The 20,909-nt window shown below is 47.3% G+C and overlaps 1 protein-coding gene across 1 annotated transcript; it reads left to right on the forward strand.

Annotated features, from left to right (window-relative positions):
- The first annotated feature begins 508 nt into the window (after positions 1–508).
- LOC149984263 (14-3-3 protein beta/alpha-A-like) lies at positions 509–19,562 on the forward strand. The gene is made up of 6 exons (XM_090230617.1): positions 509–656; positions 3,491–3,814; positions 6,554–6,677; positions 10,809–10,972; positions 15,219–15,314; positions 16,972–19,562. The coding sequence occupies exons 2-6, from the start codon at positions 3,503–3,505 to the stop codon at positions 17,026–17,028; spliced, it is 753 nt and encodes a 250-aa protein (XP_090086743.1). The 5' UTR covers positions 509–656; positions 3,491–3,502; the 3' UTR covers positions 17,029–19,562.
- The last annotated feature ends 1,347 nt before the right edge of the window (positions 19,563–20,909 follow it).

Here is a 20,909-nt window from a genome sequence, read left to right on the forward strand (position 1 = left end):
CTACACCTCTTCTGATAAAGGAGTTTCTCATCGAACGATCGATAAACCATCACGTCAATCACGGGTTGCCATGGTATCCTTTGACGTCACCCGCTCCCTGCCTATTGTCACTAGTTACCACAGCCAGTAAAGTCCAGATTGGCTATACTCATATAAATTCATTGAAAGCAAACAAAACAAAAAAACTTTCCTTTTTGGTCTTTCATTTAAGGTTAAGGAATAATGTGAGCAGTGTGTTTTAAAGTTAGTTTTTTTTTTAAATCAGATTTTTAATAAGATAAATTTTTTAGAAATAAGCGGGGGGATTAGTCATATTATATTATTATATTAGTCATATTATTTATTATGTGTTCATAATAAATAAAAAATAAATAAAAAAATCTGACTGTTTTTTTGTATTTGTTGTGTTCATAATAAAACAATAAATACATTTTTAAAAATCTGACTATTTTTTTGTATTTGTTGTGTTCGTAATAAATAAATAAAATTCTGACTTTGTGGCTGGGGTAACTAGTGACCCCCAGTGCGTCCCTGCTGCTGGGGTGTGATTGGAGGGAAACCCCGTGGACTCGACATTCAGACCGGTTGTGAGAGAAGCAGCTGTGTAACGTAGCTAGCGAGCCACACCGACAACACCACTAGCCCTTTGCACTCAGGTAAGAGGCTTGTTCTAAGTTTTTAAAAAGTCATGTTAAACAAATGTTTTGATGTATGTATGTGTTCACTATGGATCTTACTTTGAGGGAAAAATAGCGGGTAGTATATGTAACGGTAGAGATCCAGTTAGTTTTTTGTCAGGTGGCTAACGTTAGCTAGGAATGTAGCTAGCCGACCAAAGAACAATAGCTACCTGTTTTGTTTCTTTGGGGGGGGGATTGTTCTCGCTAGGACAGGTTTTTTTGTGTGCATCTTGTCAGGTTTCGAGTTGGTTTCAAGTAGTTACCTTTTTCTTTTTATACCTATTGTGGTCGACAATTGCATGTTAGCTAATCTGTTGAATTTAGTTAGCAATAGCAGACATGTAGCTCGGCTAAACCAACTGAGTTTATTCAACATGGGCTTGGTCGGCACAAACCTAGCTGGCTCGCTAGCTACATATAAAACCGTTTGTGGACCCAGTATTCGTCGTTTACTGACACAAAACAGTTGTTTGATATTTAAAACATGTTGTCGTTGGAATAAATATTTAAAAAATCCCCGTCTGTTTTTTGGAGGCAGATCACGACCAACACTTTACTCGCATGGATAACTCAGTTAGCGGCCTTGTTAGCTAACTAACTCGTATAAATAAAGTAGCAAACCGAATCTGACTATTTACAACCCTTTCATTTTGATCGATCGTAGCTAAGCTATGTCCCAGGCACGGTTTGATTGTGCGCAATGCCGGGTTCACTAGTACTTTCCGGATGAGAAATGAGAAACAGTAGTAATACCGTTGTCATTTTAAGGCGGGGACGACATCCTCCCGTTGGCGATTATAGCGAACTCAGCGATGAATCAATCTTAACTTTTACATCCGTTGGACATTCAATGTAGCTAACTAACAGTACATGAATTGTACAGTATGTCCATCGCCATCTGTGTGTGTAAATGCTTGCCATTCTGTGCTACTAATTTACAACAGGTACAACATGGGTGTGGCATGGCAGGGCGTGAATGCACATCCGCGTTTTTCTTTACACGGTAGGAACCAGGCTAGTGTGCTTTCACTGCTGTGTCGTACATACTATCCATATCATGTCTTAACCTGGATAATGTTTCCGGCGCCATAGCGTGTTAGCGGAAATCCACAGTGCACGTCTCACATGACCCCCAAGCCACAGTACCAGGCTAGTCTACATGTGTCTATATTACGGAATGGAAAATATGGGATTGATTGAGCGTGGTGCATCAGTGTTGTCTGTAGACCCGTGGGCCATTCTGCACGGTACCAGCAGATGTCGGTTATTGATTCGGTGTAGAACTATTCTCACTGCTGTCTGTTTTGGGCGGTCCTGGTTTATGCTTTGCATTTGTTACATTGTGGATCACAACCGCAACTCACTTTCGTTTCTAGAATACATGAGGAACAAACGGCTACGTTTAGTGATATTTAAACTTGTTCTGGTGCTTGTTTTTTTTTTTATTTATCAGGAATTACCCTGAGTTTATGAGTTGTTACTTTGCTTTGGTGCTAGCTATAGGTTAGATTTCCTGGACTTTGTTCCGTGTTGGGGTGGGCAGTTGTCGATTTGAATCCCGGGTCGTGCGCTGGGAATGGATCTGGTAACTGCAGGGCTTCTGGGCTCAGATTGTAACAACAATCCCTAACCGGTGTGCCCTTGAGTAGGACACCTAACTTGCTCTCCGTTCAGGGGCGCTCCACTGCAGCTTGACCCTGTACCACATGCCAACATTTCTCTCCTGTATTGTATCAGCCATTCCAGACACATGCCATGCCAACATTTCTCTCCTCAGTCCCTAGTAATCATGGTTGACATGTTTCTTCTTCTCTCCTCAGTCCCTAGTAATCATGGTTGACATGTTTCTTCTTCTCTCCTCGGTCCCTAGTAACCATGGTTGACATGTTTCTTCTTCTCTCCTCAGTCCCTAGTAACCATGGTGTTGATATGTTTCTTCTTCTCTCTCCTCAGTCCTTAGTAACCATGGCTACTTTTCTTCTTCTCCCTCCTCAGTCCCTAGTAACCATGGTTGATATGTTTCTTCTCTCTCCTCAGTCCCTAGTAACCATGGTTGATATTTCTTCTTCTCTCTCCTCAGTCCCTAGTAACCATGGTTGATATGTTTCTTCTCTCTCCTCAGTCCCTAGTAACCATGGTTGATATGTTTCTTCTCTCTCCTCAGTCCCTAGTAACCATGGTTGACATGTTTCTTCTTCTCTCTCCTCAGTCCCCAGTAACCATGGTTGATATGTTTCTTCTCTCTCCTCAGTCCCTAGTAACCATGGTTGATATGTTTCTTCTCTCTCCTCAGTCCCTAGTAACCATGGTTGATATGTTTCTTCTCTCTCCTCAGTCCTTAGTAACCATGGCTACTTTTCTTCTTCTCCCTCCTCAGTCCCTAGTAACCATGGTTGATGTTTCTTCTCTCTCCTCAGTCCCTAGTAACCATGGTTGATATGTTTCTTCTTCTCTCCTCAGTCCCTAGTAACCATGGTTGATATATTTCTTCTTCTCTCTCCTCAGTCCCTAGTAACCATGGTTGATATTTCTTCTTCTCTCTCCTCAGTCCCTAGTAACCATGGTTGATATGTTTCTTCTTCTCTCCTCAGTCCCCAGTAACCATGGTTGATATATTTCTTCTTCTCTCTCCTCAGTCCCTAGTAACCATGGTTGATATGTTTCTTCTCTCTCTCCTCAGTCTCTTCTCTCTCTCCTCGGTCCCTAGTAACCATGGTTGACATGTTTCTTCTTCTCTCTCCTCCGTCCCTTCTCTCTCGCCTCGGTCCCCAGTAACCATGGCAGCCATGTTTCTTCTTCTCTGTCCTCAGTCCTGAGTAGCCATGGTTGACAAGAGCGAGGTGGTTCAGAAGGAGCTGGTCCAGAAGGCCAAGCTGGCGGAGCAGGCCGAGCGCTACGACGACATGGCGGCCTCCATGAAGGCTGTGACAGAGGAAGGCACCCAGTTGTCCAACGAGGAGCGGAACCTCCTCTCTGTGGCCTATAAGAACGTGGTGGGCGCTCGGCGTTCCTCCTGGAGGGTGGTGTCCAGCATCGAGCAGAAGACTGAGGGCAGCGAGAAGAAGCAGGCCATGGCCAAGGAGTACAGGGAGAAGATAGAGAAGGAACTGAAGGAGATCTGTAACGATGTGCTGGTAAGACGACTGGGGAAGGGGAGGTGCTCTCTCTCTCGGTGGCTTTGACCCACCGTGAGTTTTCAACCTTCAAAATGCCATATCATTTATTTTCCGCCAACCAGTTTGCTAGGTCAATTTATTGACGAGAGGTGCTACGACTGGGGCTCTCACCCAAACCTTGTCCCTCCCTCCCTCTTGAAATTATTGAGGTTTTCCTGCCTGCCTGGTTCTAGCCCTGGTCTGACAGTAATCAGCTCAGTGTAATTAGCTGTTAGCCAGTTCGTAGGGCCTCGTTCAGCTCGTTAGGCCATTTCTCACCTGTCGGTCCCGTTGTCTCTATCTCACCCAGGGGATGTCTCTCTCTCTCTCACCCAGGGGATGTCTCTCTCTCTCTCACCCAGGGAATGTCTCTCTCTCTCACCCAGGGGATGTTTCTCTCTCTCTCACCCAGGGGATGTCTCTCTCTCTCTCACCCAGGGGATGTCTCTCTCTCTCTCACCCAGGGGATATGTGTCTCTCTCACCCAGGGGATATGTGTCTCTCTCACCCAGGGTGGGCCCCAAGGACAGAGTTCGGGGATCCACGTTCTAGATGAGTCAGTCATGTGGTTCTAGTGGAGTCGGGTGGTTCAGGGCATTACCCAGGGACCATGTTCAGGGCATTACCCAGGAACCGTGTTCTAGAAGAGTCGGGTGGTTCAGGGCATTACCCAGGAACCATGTTCAGGGCATTACCCAGGAACCGTGTTCTAGAGGAGTCGGGTGGTTCAGGGCATTACCCAGGAACCGTGTTCTAGAGGAGTCTGGTGGTTCAGGGCATTACCCAGGAACCGTGTTCTAGAGGAGTCGGGTGGTTCAGGGCAGTACTGAGTTAAGGGTCTGAATACTTATGTTATTGTAACATTTACGGTTTAATTTTAAGTTTTCATAAATCTCTAAACCTGTTTTTGCTTTGTCGTTTTGGAGTATTGTATATAGATTGATGCATTTAAAAAATCCATTTTAGAATAAGGCTGTAACGTAACAACGTGGACAAAGTCAAGGGGTCTGAATACTTTCCCAATGCACTGTATGTAGAATATTGGCCTGTTGGAAACTACAACTCCCTACTACATCACACGGCTGGAAACTACAACTCCCTACTACTACATCACACGGCTGGAAACTAACTACAACTCCCTACTACTACATCACACGGCTGGAAACTAACTACAACTCCCTACTACTACATCACACGGCTGGAAACTACAACTCCCTTACTACTACATCACACGGCTGGAAACTACAACTCCCTTACTACTACATCACACAGCTGGAAACTACAACTCCCTACTACTACATCACACGGCTGGAAACTACAACTCCCTTACTACTACATCACACGGCTGGAAACTACAACTCCCTTACTACTACATCACACAGCTGGAAACTACAACTCCCTTACTACTACATCACACGGCTGGGATCTACAACTCCCTTACTACTACATCACGCGGCTGGAAACTACAACTCCCTTACTACTACATCACACAGCTGGAAACTACAACTCCCTTACTACTACATCACACGGCTGGAAACTACAACTCCCTTACTACTACATCACACGGCTGGAAACTACAACTCCCTTACTACTACATCACACGGCTGGAAACTACAACTCCCTTAGTACTACATCACACGGCTGGAAACTACAACTCCCTTACTACTACATCACACGGCTGGAAACTACAACTCCCTTAGTACTACATCACACGGCTGGAAACTACAACTCCCTACTACATCACACGGCCGGAAACTACAACTCCCTACTACATCACACGGCTGGAAACTACAACTCCCTACTACTACATCACACGGCTGGAAACTACAACTCCCTACTACTACATCACACGGCTGGAAACTACAACTCCCTACTACTACATCACACGGCTGGAAACTACAACTCCCTACTACTACATCACACGGCTGGAAACTAACTACAACTCCCTACTACTACATCACACGACTGGAAACTACAACTCCCTTACTACTACATCACACGGCTGGAAACTAACTACAACTCCCTTACTACTACATCACACGGCTGGAAACTAACTACAACTCCCTACTACTACATCACACGGCTGGAAACTAACTACAACTCCCTACTACTACATCACACGGCTGGAAACTAACTACAACTCCCTACTACTACATCACACGGCTGGAAACTACCTACAACTCCCTACTACTACATCACACAGCTGGAAACTACAACTCCCTACTACTACATCACACGGCTGGAAACTACAACTCCCTTACTACTACATCACACAGCTGGAAACTACAACTCCCTACTACTACATCACACAGCTGGAAACTACAACTCCCTTACTACTACATCTCCCTACTACTACATCACACGGCTGGAAACTACAACTCCCTACTACTACATCACACGGCTGGAAACTACAACTCCCTTACTACTACATCACACGGCTGGAAACTACAACTCCCTACTACTACATCACACGGCTGGAAACTAACTACAACTCCCTTACTACTACATCACACGGCTAGATGTGATTTCCAGAGAAACTGGTGCTGGGGGGTCTAGACCTGCCTATACAATGTTAGGTGATACCTTTTGCAGAGCTGCAAATGACGGTCCTGTAGACTAGAGCCAACAATTCACATGTAAATAACTGAGTGTGGTGGCTGGGTGTTTGATTTGCATATTTCTAACAAAAACTTGTCTTCCGTCTGTCTCTCTCTACAGGGTCTTCTGAACCAGTTCCTCATCCCCAATGCTACTCCGGCCGAAAGCAAAGTGTTCTATTTGAAAATGAAAGGAGATTACTACCGCTACTTAGCCGAGGTGGCGGTTGGAGAGGAGAAAGCCGGTAAGCCCCGTGATAAGTCCCTTTGTGCTAGCCAATCAGGTGTCTGTGTTGGGGAACAGGAAGACAGGTGTGTGTCTGTGTTGGGGAACAGGAAGACAGGTGTGTGTCTGTGTTGGGGAACAGGAAGACAGGTGTGTGTCTGTGTTGGGGAACAGGAAGACAGGTGTGTGTCTGTGTTGGGGAACAGGAAGACAGGTGTGTGTCTGTGTTGGGGAACAGGAAGACAGGTGTGTGTCTGTGTTGGGGAACAGGAAGACAGGTGTGTGTCTGTGTTGGGGAACAGGAAGACAGGTGTGTTTCTGTGATGGGGAACAGGAAGACAGGTGTGTGTCTGTGTTGGGGAACAGGAAGACAGGTGTGTGTCTGTGTTGGGGAACAGGAAGACAGGTGTGTGTCTGTGTTGGGGAACAGGAAGACAGGTGTGTGTCTGTGTTGGGGAACAGGAAGACAGGTGTGTCTGTTGGGGAACAGGAATACAGGTGTGTGATACACACCTCTGGAGGTAGACAGGTTTGATATCAACCTTTTCTGACGTAATGGGCCGTCTACTTCTTTTATTTTGGGGGGGGATGTGACAGTCTTTTACGAATCAGGGTGACAGTATTTTAGACAGTGTTTCAGTCCTGAAGGATGTCTGGGGTTGAATTGAATTAAATGAAGTGAAACAACAATTTTTTTTGTATCTTCTGTCTAGAAAATAACAATCATTGAGTCGTCATCACGCCGTCGAAACAGAATCCTTCATATCTGGGCAAGAAACACAAACCAACTTAAACCCACTGCAAATTAATGTCAATGCATTTATTTATTAGGTGTCTTTATGGACAGCTGATCGCATCATTGTCCCCTTTTTAAATAGAGGAGTTGCCGTTCTGTGTTCCTCCTTGTCATTGGCAATGGGAATTAAATAGTTCATTTCAGGGCCTCCTAGGAGGCCCGGTAAACGGCTGGCTCGGAGGGCCACTAGGAGAGAGAAAGAGAGGGGAAGAGAAGGGTGTGGCCTGTTTACTTTGTGTTGCAGCAGTAGAGCTGTGGCTGATCCAGGGCTTTAGGTCTTCTATAATCCTTACTCCGTGGTGATGCCACGCCCAGGAAACTGACCTCATTGGGCCCTCTGAAACATAAGGGTGTGTCCTACATAATCCTAGTGTTATTCATAGGAGTCATAGCGGGGTCATTAGGGTTAGGTGTGTTCATAGGGGTCATAGCGGGGTCATTAGGGTTAGGTGTGTTCATAGGGGTCATAGCGGGGTCATTAGGGTTAGGTGTGTTCATAGGAGTCATAGCGGGGTCATTAGGGTTAGGTGTGTTGTTCATAGGAGTCATAGCGGGGTCATTAGGGTTAGGTGTGTTGTTCATAGGAGTCATAGCGGGGTCATTAGGGTTAGGTGTGTTCATAGGAGTCATAGCGGGGTCATTAGGGTTAGGTGTGTTCATAGGAGTCATAGCGGGGTCATTAGGGTTAGGTGTGAGGGAGGCTGGTTCTAGTGGCTGAGGGAAGCCAGTAGAGGCTGGTTCTAGTGACTAAAGGAAACCGTGAGGGAGACCAGTAGATGCTGGTTCTAGTGACTGAAGGACGCTGTGAGGGAGGCTGGTTCTAGTGACTGCAGGAAGCTGTGAGGGAGGCTGGTTCTAGTGACTGCAGGAAGCTGTGAGGGAGGCCAGTAGAGGCTGGTTCTAGTGGCTGAAGGAAGCTGTGAGGGAGGCTGGTTCTAGTGGCTGAAGGAAGCTGTGAGGGAGGCTGGTTCTAGTGACTGCAGAAAGCTGTGAGGGAGGCTGGTTGTAGTGACTACAGGAAGCTGTGAGGGAGGCTGGTTCTAGAGACTACAGGAAGCTGTGAGGGAGGCTTGTTCTAGTGACTACAGGAAGCTGTGAGGGAGGCTGGTTCTAGTGACTACAGGAAGCTGTGAGGGAGGCTGGTTCTAGTGACTACAGGAAGCTGTGAGGGAGGCTGGTTCTAGTGACTACAGGAAGCTGTGAGGGAGGCTGGTTCTAGTAGCTGAGGGAAGCCAGTAGAGGCTGGTTCTAGTGACTGAAGGAAAGCGTGAGGGAGCCCAGTAGAAGCTGGTTCTAGTGACTGCAGGAAGCTGTGAGGGGGGCTGGTTCTAGTTGCTGCAGGAAGCTGAGAGGGAGGCTGGTGGTAGTGACTACAGGAAGCTGTGAGGGAGGCTGGTTGTAGTGACTGAAGGAAGCTGTGAGGGAGGCTGGTTCTAGTGACTGCAGGAAGCCGTGAGGGAGGCTGGTTCTAGTGACTGAATGAAGCTGTGAGGGAGACCAGTAGATGCTGGTTCTAGTGACTGAAGGACGCTGTGAGGGAGGCTGGTTCTAGTGACTGCAGGAAGCTGTGAGGGAGGCTGGTTCTAGTGACTGCAGGAAGCTGTGAGGGAGGCCAGTAGAGGCTGGTTCTAGTGACTGAAGGACGCTGTGAGGGAGGCTGGTTCTAGTGGCTGAAGGAAGCTGTGAGGGAGGCTGGTTCTAGTGGCTGAAGGAAGCTGTGAGGGAAGCTGGTTCTAGTGACTGCAGGAAGCTGTGAGGGAGGCTGGTTCTAGTGACTACAGGAAGCTGTGAGGGAGGCTGGTTCTAGAGACTACAGGAAGCTGTGAGGGAGGCTGGTTCTAGTGACTACAGGAAGCTGCGAGGGAGGCTGGTTCTAGTGACTACAGGAAGCTGTGAGGGAGGCTGGTTCTAGTGACTACAGGAAGCTGTGAGGGAGGCTGGTTCTAGTGACTACAGGAAGCTGTGAGGGAGGCTGGTTCTAGTGACTACAGGAAGCTGTGAGGGAGGCTGGTTCTAGTGACTGCAGGAAGCTGTGAGGGGGGCTGGTTCTAGTGACTGCAGGAAGCTGTGAGGGGGGCTGGTTCTAGTTGCTGCAGGAAGCTGTGAGGGAGGCTGGTGGTAGTGACTACAGGAAGCTGTGAGGGAGGCTGGTTGTAGTGACTGCAGGAAGCTGTGAGGGAAGCCAGTAGAGGCTGGTTCTAGTGACTGAAGGAAGCCGTAAGGGAGGCTGGTTCTAGTGACTGCAGGAAGCTGTGAGGGAGACTGGTTCTAGTGACTGCAGGAAGCTGTGAGGGAGACTGGTTCTAGTGACTGCAGGAAGCTGCGAGGGAGGCTGGTTCTAGTGACTGCAGGAAGCTGTGAGGGAGGCTGGTTCTAGTGACTGCAGGAAGCTGTGAGGGAGGCTGGTTGTAGTGACTACAGGAAGCTGTGAGGGAGGCTGGTTCTAGTGACTACAGGAATCTGTGAGGGAGGCTGGTTTAGTGACTACAGGAAGCTGTGAGGGAGGCTGGTTGTAGTGACTACAGGAAGCTGTGAGGGAGGCTGGTTGTAGTGACTACAGGAAGCTGTGAGGGAGGCTGGTTCTAGTGACTACAGGAAGCTGTGAGGGAGGCTGGTTCTAGTGACTACAGGAAGTTGTGAGGGAGGCTGGTTCTAGTGACTGAAGGAAGCTGTGAGGGAGCCCAGTAGAAGCTGGTTCTAGTGACTGCAGGAAGCTGTGAGGGAGGCTGGTTCTAGTTGCTGCAGGAAGCTGTGAGGGAGGCTGGTGGTAGTGACTACAGGAAGCTGTGAGGGAGGCTGGTTGTAGTGACTACAGGAAGCTGTGAGGGAGGCTGGTTGTAGTGACTACAGGAAGCTGTGAGGGAGGCTGGTTGTAGTGACTACAGGAATCTGTGAGGGAGGCTGGTTCTAGTGACTACAGGAAGCTGTGAGGGAGACCAGTAGATGCTAATCAGAGCGAGAATGTGTGCAGGGCTCGGTTCCTCTTCGTGTCAGTCTGTTGTGTTGAGCTGCACAGTGGAAGACGTCATCTAGTCTCCACCTCTCTGGAACTGGCACAGGAAGTAGACCTTACCTTAACTTAATGCTCCTCGTAGGCCCACGGTCCCGCCCACCTTTACCACGACAACCATTGTGATAACGTTATCTCTTTCACTCACTGACTACAGACGTTCCCTCCAGCCCACAACATGCCAGGATTTTCTTGCTCTTTAGTTTTTCAAGTTGTATTTTTTGTGGGGGGTTATAATTTCTAATCTTAAAGACGGAACACTGTCTGAAATAAAAGTTATCCCCTTAAAGAGATGTATGTATTTAAAGTAGTATATTTCTGATCTTCCTCTCTCCTCTCTCCAGCCATCATCGGTAACTCCCAGGAGGCCTATAAGGACGCGTTTGAGATCAGCAAGAAGGACATGCAACCCACCCACCCGATTCGTCTGGGCCTGGCTCTCAACTTCTCTGTCTTCTACTACGAGATCCTCAACTCCCCCGAGCAGGCCTGCAAACTGGCCAAGACGGTATGTGGTTATGAGCCCGTCCAAGATGGCCGCTCGATGATGAGGTTGACAGTCCTGATTAGGGCAGAGAGTCTCGACTGGTGGGTCGCGGGTTGTTTTCGAAGGGTCGTCGGTGCCTGAGTTAGAAGAGAAGAAAACAAAGATTGGTTTGGGACTGAAGTGACATGTAGGTCTTTATACATGGGGTCACTGGGGTTACTGATCTAGGGTCTTTATACATGGGGTCACTGCTCTAGGGTCTGTATACAGGGGGTCACTGCTCTAGGGTCTTTATACATGGGGTCACTCGGGTCACTGCTCTAGGGTCTTTATACATGGGGTCACTGGGGTCACTGCTGTAGGGTCTTTATCCATGGGATCACTGAGGTCACTGCTCTAGGGTCTTTATACATGGGGTCACTGCTCTAGGGCCTTTATACATGGGGTCACTGGGGTCACTGCTCTAGGGTCTTTATACATGGGGTCACTGCTCTAGGGTCTTTATACATGGGGTCACTGCTCTAGGGCCTTTATACATGGGGTCACTGGGGTCACTGCTCTAGGGCCTTTATACTGGTACTCCTTGTGTATATAGTCTCATTATTGTCAGTCAGCATTTCACAGTAAAGTCTACACCTGCTGCGCCCGCTGATTGGCTGAATTCCCAGGGCGCAATTTGGTTGGTAGTGCTGAGTGATTAACCAAAATTGAATTTACATTGAAACATTTTTTATTTTTTATGAGCTCAATGCCCCATTGAAGTAGGGAGTTGTAGTTTCTCTAGAGATAAATCAGATCCAGCCTGAACTGTGAGGTAGAAGGGAGTTGTAGTTTCTCTAGAGATAAATCAGATCCAGCCTGAACTGTGATGTAGTAGGGAGTTGTAGTTTCTCTAGAGATAAATCAGATCCAGCCTGAACTGTGAGGCAGTAGGGAGTTGTAGTTTCCAACAGGCTAATATTATACATAGTTTAGCGCATAAAATGTGGTAATTAACTACAATGATCATAATCCATTGCGCATCAATACTGGACAAAAATATAAACGCAACAGGTAAAGTGTTGGTCCCGTGTTTCATGAGCTAAAAGATCCCAGAAATGTTCCAAACGCACAAAAATACTATTTATCTCAAATTTTATGCACAAATGTGTTTACTACCTGTTAGTGAGCATCTCTCCTTTACCAAGATAATCCATCCACCTGGACAGGTGTGGCATATCAAGAAGCTGATTAAACAGCGTGATCATTACACATTACACCTTGTGCTGGGGGACAATGAAAGGCCACTCTAAAATTTGCAGTTTTGTCACAAAACATAATTTAATGTTAATTCCTCTACCATAAGCCGCCTCCAACGTCGTCTTAGAAAATGTTTGCTGTACGTCCAACCGGGCCTCACAACCGCAGATCACGTGTTACCACGCCAACCCAGGACCTCCACATCCGGCTTCTTCACCGCAGATCACGTGTTACCACGCCAACCCAGGACCTCCACATCCAGCTTCTTCACCTCGGGGATCATCTGAGACCAGCCACCCGCACAGCTGATGAAACCGTGGGTTTGACACAACTGAAGAATTTCTGCTCAAACTGTCAGAAACCGTCTCAGGGAAGCTCATCTGTGTGCTCGTCGTCCTCACCAGGGTCTTGACCTGACTGCAGTTTGGCTTCGTAACCGACTTCAGTGGGGAAATGCTCAACCTTCGATGGCCACTGGTACGCTGGAGAAGTTTTTATTTATTTAACCTTTATTTAACTAGGTAAGTCAGTTAAGAACAAATTCTTATTTTCAATGACGGCCTAGGAACAGTGGGTTAACTGCCTGTTCAGGGGGCAGAACGACAGATTTGTACCTTGTCAGCTCGGGGATTTGAACTTGCAACCTTTCAGTTACTAGTCCAACGCTCTAACCACTAGGCTACCCTGGCGCCTTTACGCTTTAACCACTAGGCTACCCTGTGTGCTCTTCACGGATTAATTCCGGTTTTAACTGTACCGGGCAGTGTGGCGTTGTGTTTGAGAGGTGTTTGCTGATGTCAACGTTGTAAACAGAGTGTCCCATGGTGGCAGTGGGGTTATGGTATGGACAGGCGTAAACTACGGACAACGAACACAATGGCATTTTTATTGATGCCAATTTGAATGCACAGAGATACCGTGATGAGATCCCGAGGCCCCGTTGTCGTGCCATTCATCCTCCTCCATCACCTCATGTTTCAGCATAATGAATGCACAGAGATACCGTGACGAGATCCCGAGGCCTCATTGTCGTGCCATTCATCCTCCTCCATCACCTCATGTTTCAGCATAATGAATGCACAGAGATACCGTGACGAGATCCCGAGGCCTCATTGTCGTGCCATTCATCCTCCTCCATCACCTCACGTTTCAGCATGATAAAGCACGGCCCCATGTCACAAGGATCTGGTCACAATTCCTGTCCCAGTTCTTCCATGGCCTGCATACTTACCAGACAGGCTACCCAACATTCCCCAGGCCACAATCAACAGCCTGATCAACTCTTGTGAAGGAGATGTGTCTCGCTGCATGAGGTAAATGTTGGTCACGCCAAATACTGACTGGTTTTCTGATCCACGCCCCCTAATGTTTTTTTTAACGGATCTGTGACCAACAGATTGATATCTTTATTCCCATTCATGTGACATTCATAGGTTAGGGCCTAATGAATTGATTTTCTATTTACTTATTTACTTATATGAACCGTAGCTCCGTAAAATCATTGGAATTGATGCTAGCTAACATAATGTCACAAAGCATTATCTAACTGGGGATAGCTAGCTAACATAATGTCACAGAGCGTTATCTAACTGGGGATAGCTAGCTAACATAATGTCACAGAGCATGATCTAACTGGGGATAGCTAGCTAACATAATGTCACAGAGCATGATCTAACTGGGGATAGCTAGCTAACATAATGTCACAGAGCGTCATCTAACTGGGGATAGCTAGCTAACATAATGTCACAGAGCGTTATCTAACTGGGGATAGCTAGCTAACATAATGTCACAGAGCGTTATCTAACTGGGGATAGCTAGCTAACATAATGTCACAGAGCATGATCTAACTGGGGATAGCTAGCTAACATAATGTCACAGAGCGTTATCTAACTGGGGATAGCTAGCTAACATAATGTCACAGAGCGTTATCTAACTGGGGATAGCTAGCTAACATAATGTCACAGAGCATGATCTAACTGGGGATAGCTAGCTAACATAATGTCACAGAGCGTTATCTAACTGGGGATAGCTAGCTAACATAATGTCACAGAGCGTTATCTAACTGGGGATAGCTAGCTAACATAATGTCACAGCAACATAACGTCACAGAGCGTTATCTAACTGGGGATAGCTAGCTAACATAATGTCACAGAGCATTATCTAACTGGGGATAGCTAGCTAACATAATGTCACAGAGCATGATCTAACTGTGGATAGCTAGCTAACATAATGTCACAGAGCATTATCTAACTGGGGATAGCTAGCTAACATAATGTCACAGAGCATTATCTAACTGGGGATAGCTAGCTAACATAACAGAGCATGATCTAACTGGGGATAGCAAGCTAACATAATGTTACAGAGCATGATCTAACTGGGGATAGCTAGCTAACATAACAGAGCATGATCTAACTGTGGATAGCAAGCTAACATAATGTCACAGAGCGTTATCTAACTGGGGATAGCTAGCTAACATAATGTCACAGAGCGTTATCTAACTGGGGATAGCTAGCTAACATAACGTCACAGAGCGTTATCTAACTGGGGATAGCTAGCTAACATAATTAACTTTCATTCTGAAATAACTTCATATTTCTGAGTTAGTCAGATATTAGTTCAGAAACATTTGAAATTGGTATGGAAGTTAACTAGCTGCTTATCAAAGGTAGATAACTGGTCTATTTATTGTAGTCAAATTAACCAAACTTTCTTAATGTTTCTCAAAATGACTGGCTAATTAATTTGATCGTGCTTTGTGAAGCACCCGGTTTCTGTCCACACGTCGCCCTGTCACCTACAGGAGAACCTGATGAACGACATGAGGGCCTATCAGAGTCGAGGTGAGAAGGTTCTAGCTAAGTGTGTGATCCCCTCTCTCCTTCCAGGTTTTAATGTCACGTGACCAAGTAACAGTGAGAGATGCCTTTCTCTCCAGCTCCAAACCCAACGATACGCAGTCATCCAGTATGAAATGTAGAACAACACTGTGATTGTTTTATTTTTAATGTTAACTTCTGTTCTCCTGCAGGCTTTCGACGACGCTATTGCAGAGCTGGATTCTCTGAGTGAAGACTCCTACAAAGACAGCACCTTGATCATGCAGCTACTGAGAGACAACTTGACAGTAAGTGTCGGGTACTGAAATCATAGTTCCCTGTTGTCACTGGGTTGACTTATGATGTCGGAGAGTCACTGGTGTGTCTCTCACTCCATTTGTTTCGGTCACATATTCCCGAGACAAAGGTAGAGGAGCTACGTAACCCGTCGTCTACCCAGTAGGAACAAATATGAAAACGTATGCACTCTGCTCACTGCAGTAGAGAGTCTGCTAAATGACTCACTGCTGTTAGTGGCTCTGGATCAGAGAGTCTGCTAAATGACTCACTACTGTTAGTGGCTCTGGATCAAAGAGTCTGCTAAATGACTCACTACTGTTAGTGGCTCTGGATCAAAGAGTCTGCTAAATGACTCACTACTGTTAGTGGCTCTGGATCAAAGAGTCTGCTAAATGATTCACTACTGTAAGTGGCTCTGGATCAGAGAGTCTGCTAAATGACTCACTACTGTTAGTGGCTCTGGATCAAAGAGTCTGCTAAATGACTCACTACTGTTAGTGGCTCCGGATCAAAGAGTCTGCTAAATGACTCACTACTGTTAGTGGCTCTGGATCAGAGAGTCTGCTAAATGACTCACTGCTGTAAATGGCTCTGGATTAGAGAGTGCTAAATGACTCACTACTGTAAGTGGCTCTGGATCAGAGAGTCTGCTAAATGATTCACTACTGTAAGTGGCTCTGGATTAGAGATTCTGCTAAATGATTCACTACTGTAAGTGTCTGGATCAGAGAGTCTGCTAAATGATTCACTACTGTAAGGATCTGGATCAAAGAGTCTGCTAAATGACTCACTACTGTTAGTGGCTCTGGATCAGAGAGTCTGCTAAATGACTCTACTGTTAGTGGCTCTGGATCAGAGAGTCTGCTAAATTACTCACTGCTGTTAGTGGCTTTGGATCAGAGAGTCTGCTAAATGACTCACTGCTGTAAGTGGCTTTGGATCAGAGAGTCTGCTAAATGACTCACTACTGTTAGTGGCTCTGAATCAGAGAGTCTGCTAAATGACTCACTACTGTTAGTGGCTCTGAATCAGAGAGTCTGCTAAATGACTCACTGCTGTAAGTGGCTTTGGATCAGAGAGTCTGCTAAATGACTCACTGCTGTAAGCGTCTCTGGAACAGAGAGTCTACTAAATGACTCACTGCTGTAAGCGTCTCTGAATCAGAGAGTCTGCTAAATGACTCACTGCTGTAAGCGTCTCTGGAACAGAGAGTCTGCTAAATGACTCACTACTGTTAGCGTCTCTGGATCAGAGAGTCTGCTAAATGACTCACTGCTGTAAGCGTCTCTGGATCAGAGAGTCTGCTAAATGACTAGAATGTAGCATGAGTGAATGTACTCAGTCCGAGGTCAGCTCTACTGACATGTCATGTGTATGTTGACCTACAGTCTTTTTTTAACATGTTGTTAATCTCTGTCCTCTCATCTCGGTCCTCTCTCTCATCTCGGTCCTCTCTCTCATCTCGGTCCTCTCTCTCATCTCGGTCCTCTCTCTCATCTCGGTCCTCTCTCTCATCTCGGTCCTCTCTCTCATCTCGGTCCTCTCTCATCTCGGTCCTCTCTCTCATCTCGGTCCTCTCTCTCATCTCGGTCCTCTCTCTCATCTCGGTCCTCTCTCTCATCTCGGTCCTCTCTCTCATCTCTGTCCTCTCTCTCATCTCTGTAGCTGTGGACCTCAGACAACCAGGGAGATGGAGAGGATGCTGAGGAGGGTAGAGACTGACCTGGTTCCTGTTCCCTGGTCTGTCTGTCTGACTGACTGTCAACATCCTCTATCTATCAACACTGAGACAGACAGACTGACCACCTCATCCTGCCCAACGCTTCTCTTTAGTTCTGTCTGTCACCTCATCTCTCCATGCGTTTACTCTTCTTTCTGGAATCATTGTGGGGGGGGGTTGCTTTCTAGGACTTGGTTGTGGGAGGGGGTTGCTTTCTAGGACTTGGTTGTGGGAGGGGGTTGCTTTCTAGGACTTGGTTGTGGGAGGGGGTTGCTTTCTAGGACTTGGTTGTGGGAGGGGGTTGCTTTCTAGGACTTGGTTGTGGGAGGGGGTTGCTTTCCAGGACTTGGTTGTGGGAGGGGGTTGCTTTCTAGGACTTGGTTGTGGGAGGGGGTTGCTTTCTAGGACTTGGTTGTGGGAGGGGGTTGCTTTCCAGGACTTGGTTGTGGGAGGGGGTTGCTTTCCAGGACTTGGTTGTGGGAGGGGTTGCTTTCCAGGACTTGGTTGTGGGAGGGGGTTGCTTTCTAGGACTTGGTTGTGGGAGGGGTTTTGGGACATATATTATAGTATGTTGGGGTGAGGGACTTGTCTACTGAGCGTATAATTATTTGTGGGCGGAGCAACAGGGTGTTACATGTAGGTTGACGGGGGAGGGGAACTTCTCAACTCATGCAATGAACCTGGTCTAGTCCTCTACCTGTGTTCAGGTTGGGAATGAACCTGGTGTAGTCCTCTACCTGTGTTCAGGTTGGGAATGAACCTGGTGTAGTCCTCTACCTGTGTTCAGGTTGGGAATGAACCTGGTGTAGTCCTCTACCTGTGTTCAGGTTGGGAATGAACCTGGTGTAGTCCTCTACCTGTGTTCAGGTTGGGAATGAACCTGGTCTAGTCCTCTACCTGTGTTCAGGTTGGGAATGAACCTGGTCTAGTCCTCTACCTGTGTTCAGGTTGGGAATAAACCTGGTCTAGTCCTCTACCTGTGTTCAGGTTGGGAATGAACCTGGTCTAGTCCTCTACCTGTGTTCAGGTTGGGAATGAACCTGGTCTAGTCCTCTACCTGTGTTCAGGTTGGGAATAAACCTGGTCTAGTCCTCTACCTGTGTTCAGGTTGGGAATGAACCTGGTCTAGTCCTCTACCTGTGTTCAGGTTGGGAATGAACCTGGTCTAGTCCTCTACCTGTGTTCAGGTTGGGAATGAACCTGGTCTAGTCCTCTACCTGTGTTCAGGTTGGGAATGAACCTGGTCTAGTCCTCTACCTGTGTTCAGGTTGGGAATGAACCTGGTGTAGTCCTCTACCTGTGTTCAGGTTTGGAATTAACCTGGTCTAGTCCTCTACCTATGTTCAGGTTGGGAATGAACCTGGTCTAGTCCTCTACCTGTGTTCAGGTTTGGAATTAACCTGGTCTAGTCCTCTACCTGTGTTCAGGTTTGGAATTAACCTGGTCTAGTCCTCTACCTGTGTTCAGGTTTGGAATTAACCTGGTCTAGTCCTCTACCTGTGTTCAGGTTGGGAATTAACCTGGTCTAGTCCTCTACCTGTGTTCAGGTTGGGAATGAACCTGGTCTAGTCCTCTACCTGTGTTCAGGTTGGGAATGAACCTGGTCTAGTCCTCTACCTGTCTACATGGTAAAGATCTTGTGCTTGACAACATTGCTTGATTCATTTGTGGTTCGACATCAGTCTCTCTTGATTGGAGGAGGCAGCAGCGAGCGGTTTTAGTCTGTAGCCAGGCGACTGACGGCAGGAGCATTAGGGGATAGTCCTGATGGCGTCTTATCGATGGTGGGTTGGCGTGGTCGTTGTGCTGCTCCCCAAAATGGCACCCTATTCCCTATAAAGTACACTACTTTTAGACCAGAACCCTATGGACCTTGGTCAAACACCCGTGCACTATGTAGGGAGTAGGGTTCCAGTAGTGCACTATGTAGGGAGTAGGGTTCCAGTAGTGCACTATGTAGGGAGTAGGGTTCCAGTAGTGCACTATGTAGGGAGTAGGGTTCCAGTAGTGCACTATGTAGGGAGTAGGGTTCCAGTAGTGCACTATGTAGGGAGTAGGGTTCCAGTAGTGCACTATGTAGGGAGTAGGGTTCCAGCTGAGAGGGAAACCTTGGATAGTGATGTTACATTCCATTAAACTGTCTCTGTTCTGCTCCAGCTTCTTCTTCTTCTTCAGTTTCACTGACCTGCTAACGTCATTTTGTATTTCTGTGTCGAGTAGGAGGTTTGGGAAAAGTCTAGAACAAAGAGGACTCCTAATACTCAGACTGTTTTTAAAACCAGCAGAGCAAGGAAGAATTTCCCCTCGTTGCTTCATCTAGTTGCTGCTTCTTCTTTCCTTCCCCCAGTTAAGGTTTTCTTTTGATACTTGTGGTTGAGAACTAGTTAACGGGGAGAAAAGGGAGGTTGTTGTTGGGCTGGTTGTCTTTGTCCATGTCTTTTTTGGAAATTTTCATACGAAACACCTAAAGCATAACTGTTATCTGGAGGGAAATGTTATTTCATGTATGTGGAATTAAAAAGATAATTTAAAAGTTTACGTTGTCCGGTCTGAATTATTTTAGAGCTCTTAATCTCCAGGGTTTTTTTTCCCCCTCAACGCCTTTGGTAAGAGATCACAAATCTGGCAACTCGGTGACCCAGTCTGGCAACTCGGTGACCCAGTCTGGCAACTCGGTGACCCAGTCTGGCAACTCGGTGACCCAGTCTGGCAACTCGGTGACCCAGTCTGGCAACTCGGTGACCCAGTCTGGCAACTCGGTGACCCAGTCTGGCAACTCGGTGACCCAGTCTGGCAACTCGGTGACCCAGTCTGGCAACTCGGTGACCCAGTCTGGCAACTCGGTGACCCAGTCTGGCAACTCGGTGACCCAGTCTGGCAACTCGGTGACCCAGTCTGGCAACTCGGTGACCCAGTCTGGCAACTCGGTGACCCAGTCTGGCAACTCGGTGACCCAGTCTGGCAACTCGGTGACCCAGTCTGGCAACTCGGTGACCCAGTCTGGCAACTCGGTGACCCAGTCTGGCAACTCGGTGACCCAGTCTGGCAACTCGGTGACCCAGTCTGGCAACTCGGTGACCCAGTCTGGCAACTCGGTGACCCAGTCTGGCAACTCGGTGACCCAGTCTGGCAACTCGGTGACCCAGTCTGGCAACTCGGTGACCCAGTCTGGCAACTCTGTGACTAATCCAGAGTATGAAATGAAAGGGGTCGGCATACTGCAAAACAGTCCAGGTTGGCTGGTTCACACAAACAAAACAGGAAACAATTGGTTGGAACTACTGTTCTCTCTGAATCACTCATGTCTGGAGTCGTCCTGTTATTACCCCCCCCGAACCACAAAACCTCCAGAGCTGCTCACAGAATTACTTAGACTAAATACCCACACACCTACCCAACCCCCACCCCACACACTCTCTCTCACACACACACACTCACACAAACCGGTGCGCCTGGCACCTACTACCATACCCCGTTCATCCACTGAATGGGGCACACAAACAGTCCATGTCTGAATTGTATCGAGGCTTAAAAATTCTTCTTGAACGTGTCTCCACCCCTTCATCTACACCAGGCCAGCGCAACTCTCTTCCTGGAGAGCTACCGTCCTGTGGGTTTTCAGTCCAACTCTCTTCCTGGAGATCTACCGTCCTGTGGGTTTTCAGTCCAACTCTCTTCCTGGAGATCTACTGTCCTGTGGGTTTTCAGTACAACCCTCTTCCTGGAGAGCTACCGTCCTGTGGGTTTTCAGTCCAACTCTCTTCCTGGAGATCTACTGTCCTGTGGGTTTTCAGTACAACCCTCTCCCTGGAGATCTACTGTCCTGTGGGTTTTCAGTACAACCCTCTTCCTGGAGATCTACTGTCCTGTGGGTTTTCAGTCC

Source organism: Oncorhynchus mykiss, chromosome 3, assembly GCF_057628025.1.
Source record: "Oncorhynchus mykiss isolate SJ-2025 chromosome 3, ASM5762802v1, whole genome shotgun sequence".
Taxonomy (NCBI): Eukaryota; Metazoa; Chordata; class Actinopteri; order Salmoniformes; family Salmonidae; genus Oncorhynchus; species Oncorhynchus mykiss.

What these genes read in the sequence shown, in the direction of transcription:
- LOC149984263 (XM_090230617.1), top strand. Translation starts at nt 3,503, where the DNA reads ATGGTTGACAAGAGCGAGGTGGTTCAGAAGGAGCTGGTCCAGAAGGCC. An exon ending in GGTTGGAGAGGAGAAAGCCG is followed by an intron (nt 6,678 to 10,808) that starts GTAAGCCCCGTG and finishes TCCTCTCTCCAG; the next exon opens with CCATCATCGGTAACTCCCAG. An exon ending in CCTGCAAACTGGCCAAGACG is followed by an intron (nt 10,973 to 15,218) that starts GTATGTGGTTAT and finishes GTTCTCCTGCAG; the next exon opens with GCTTTCGACGACGCTATTGC.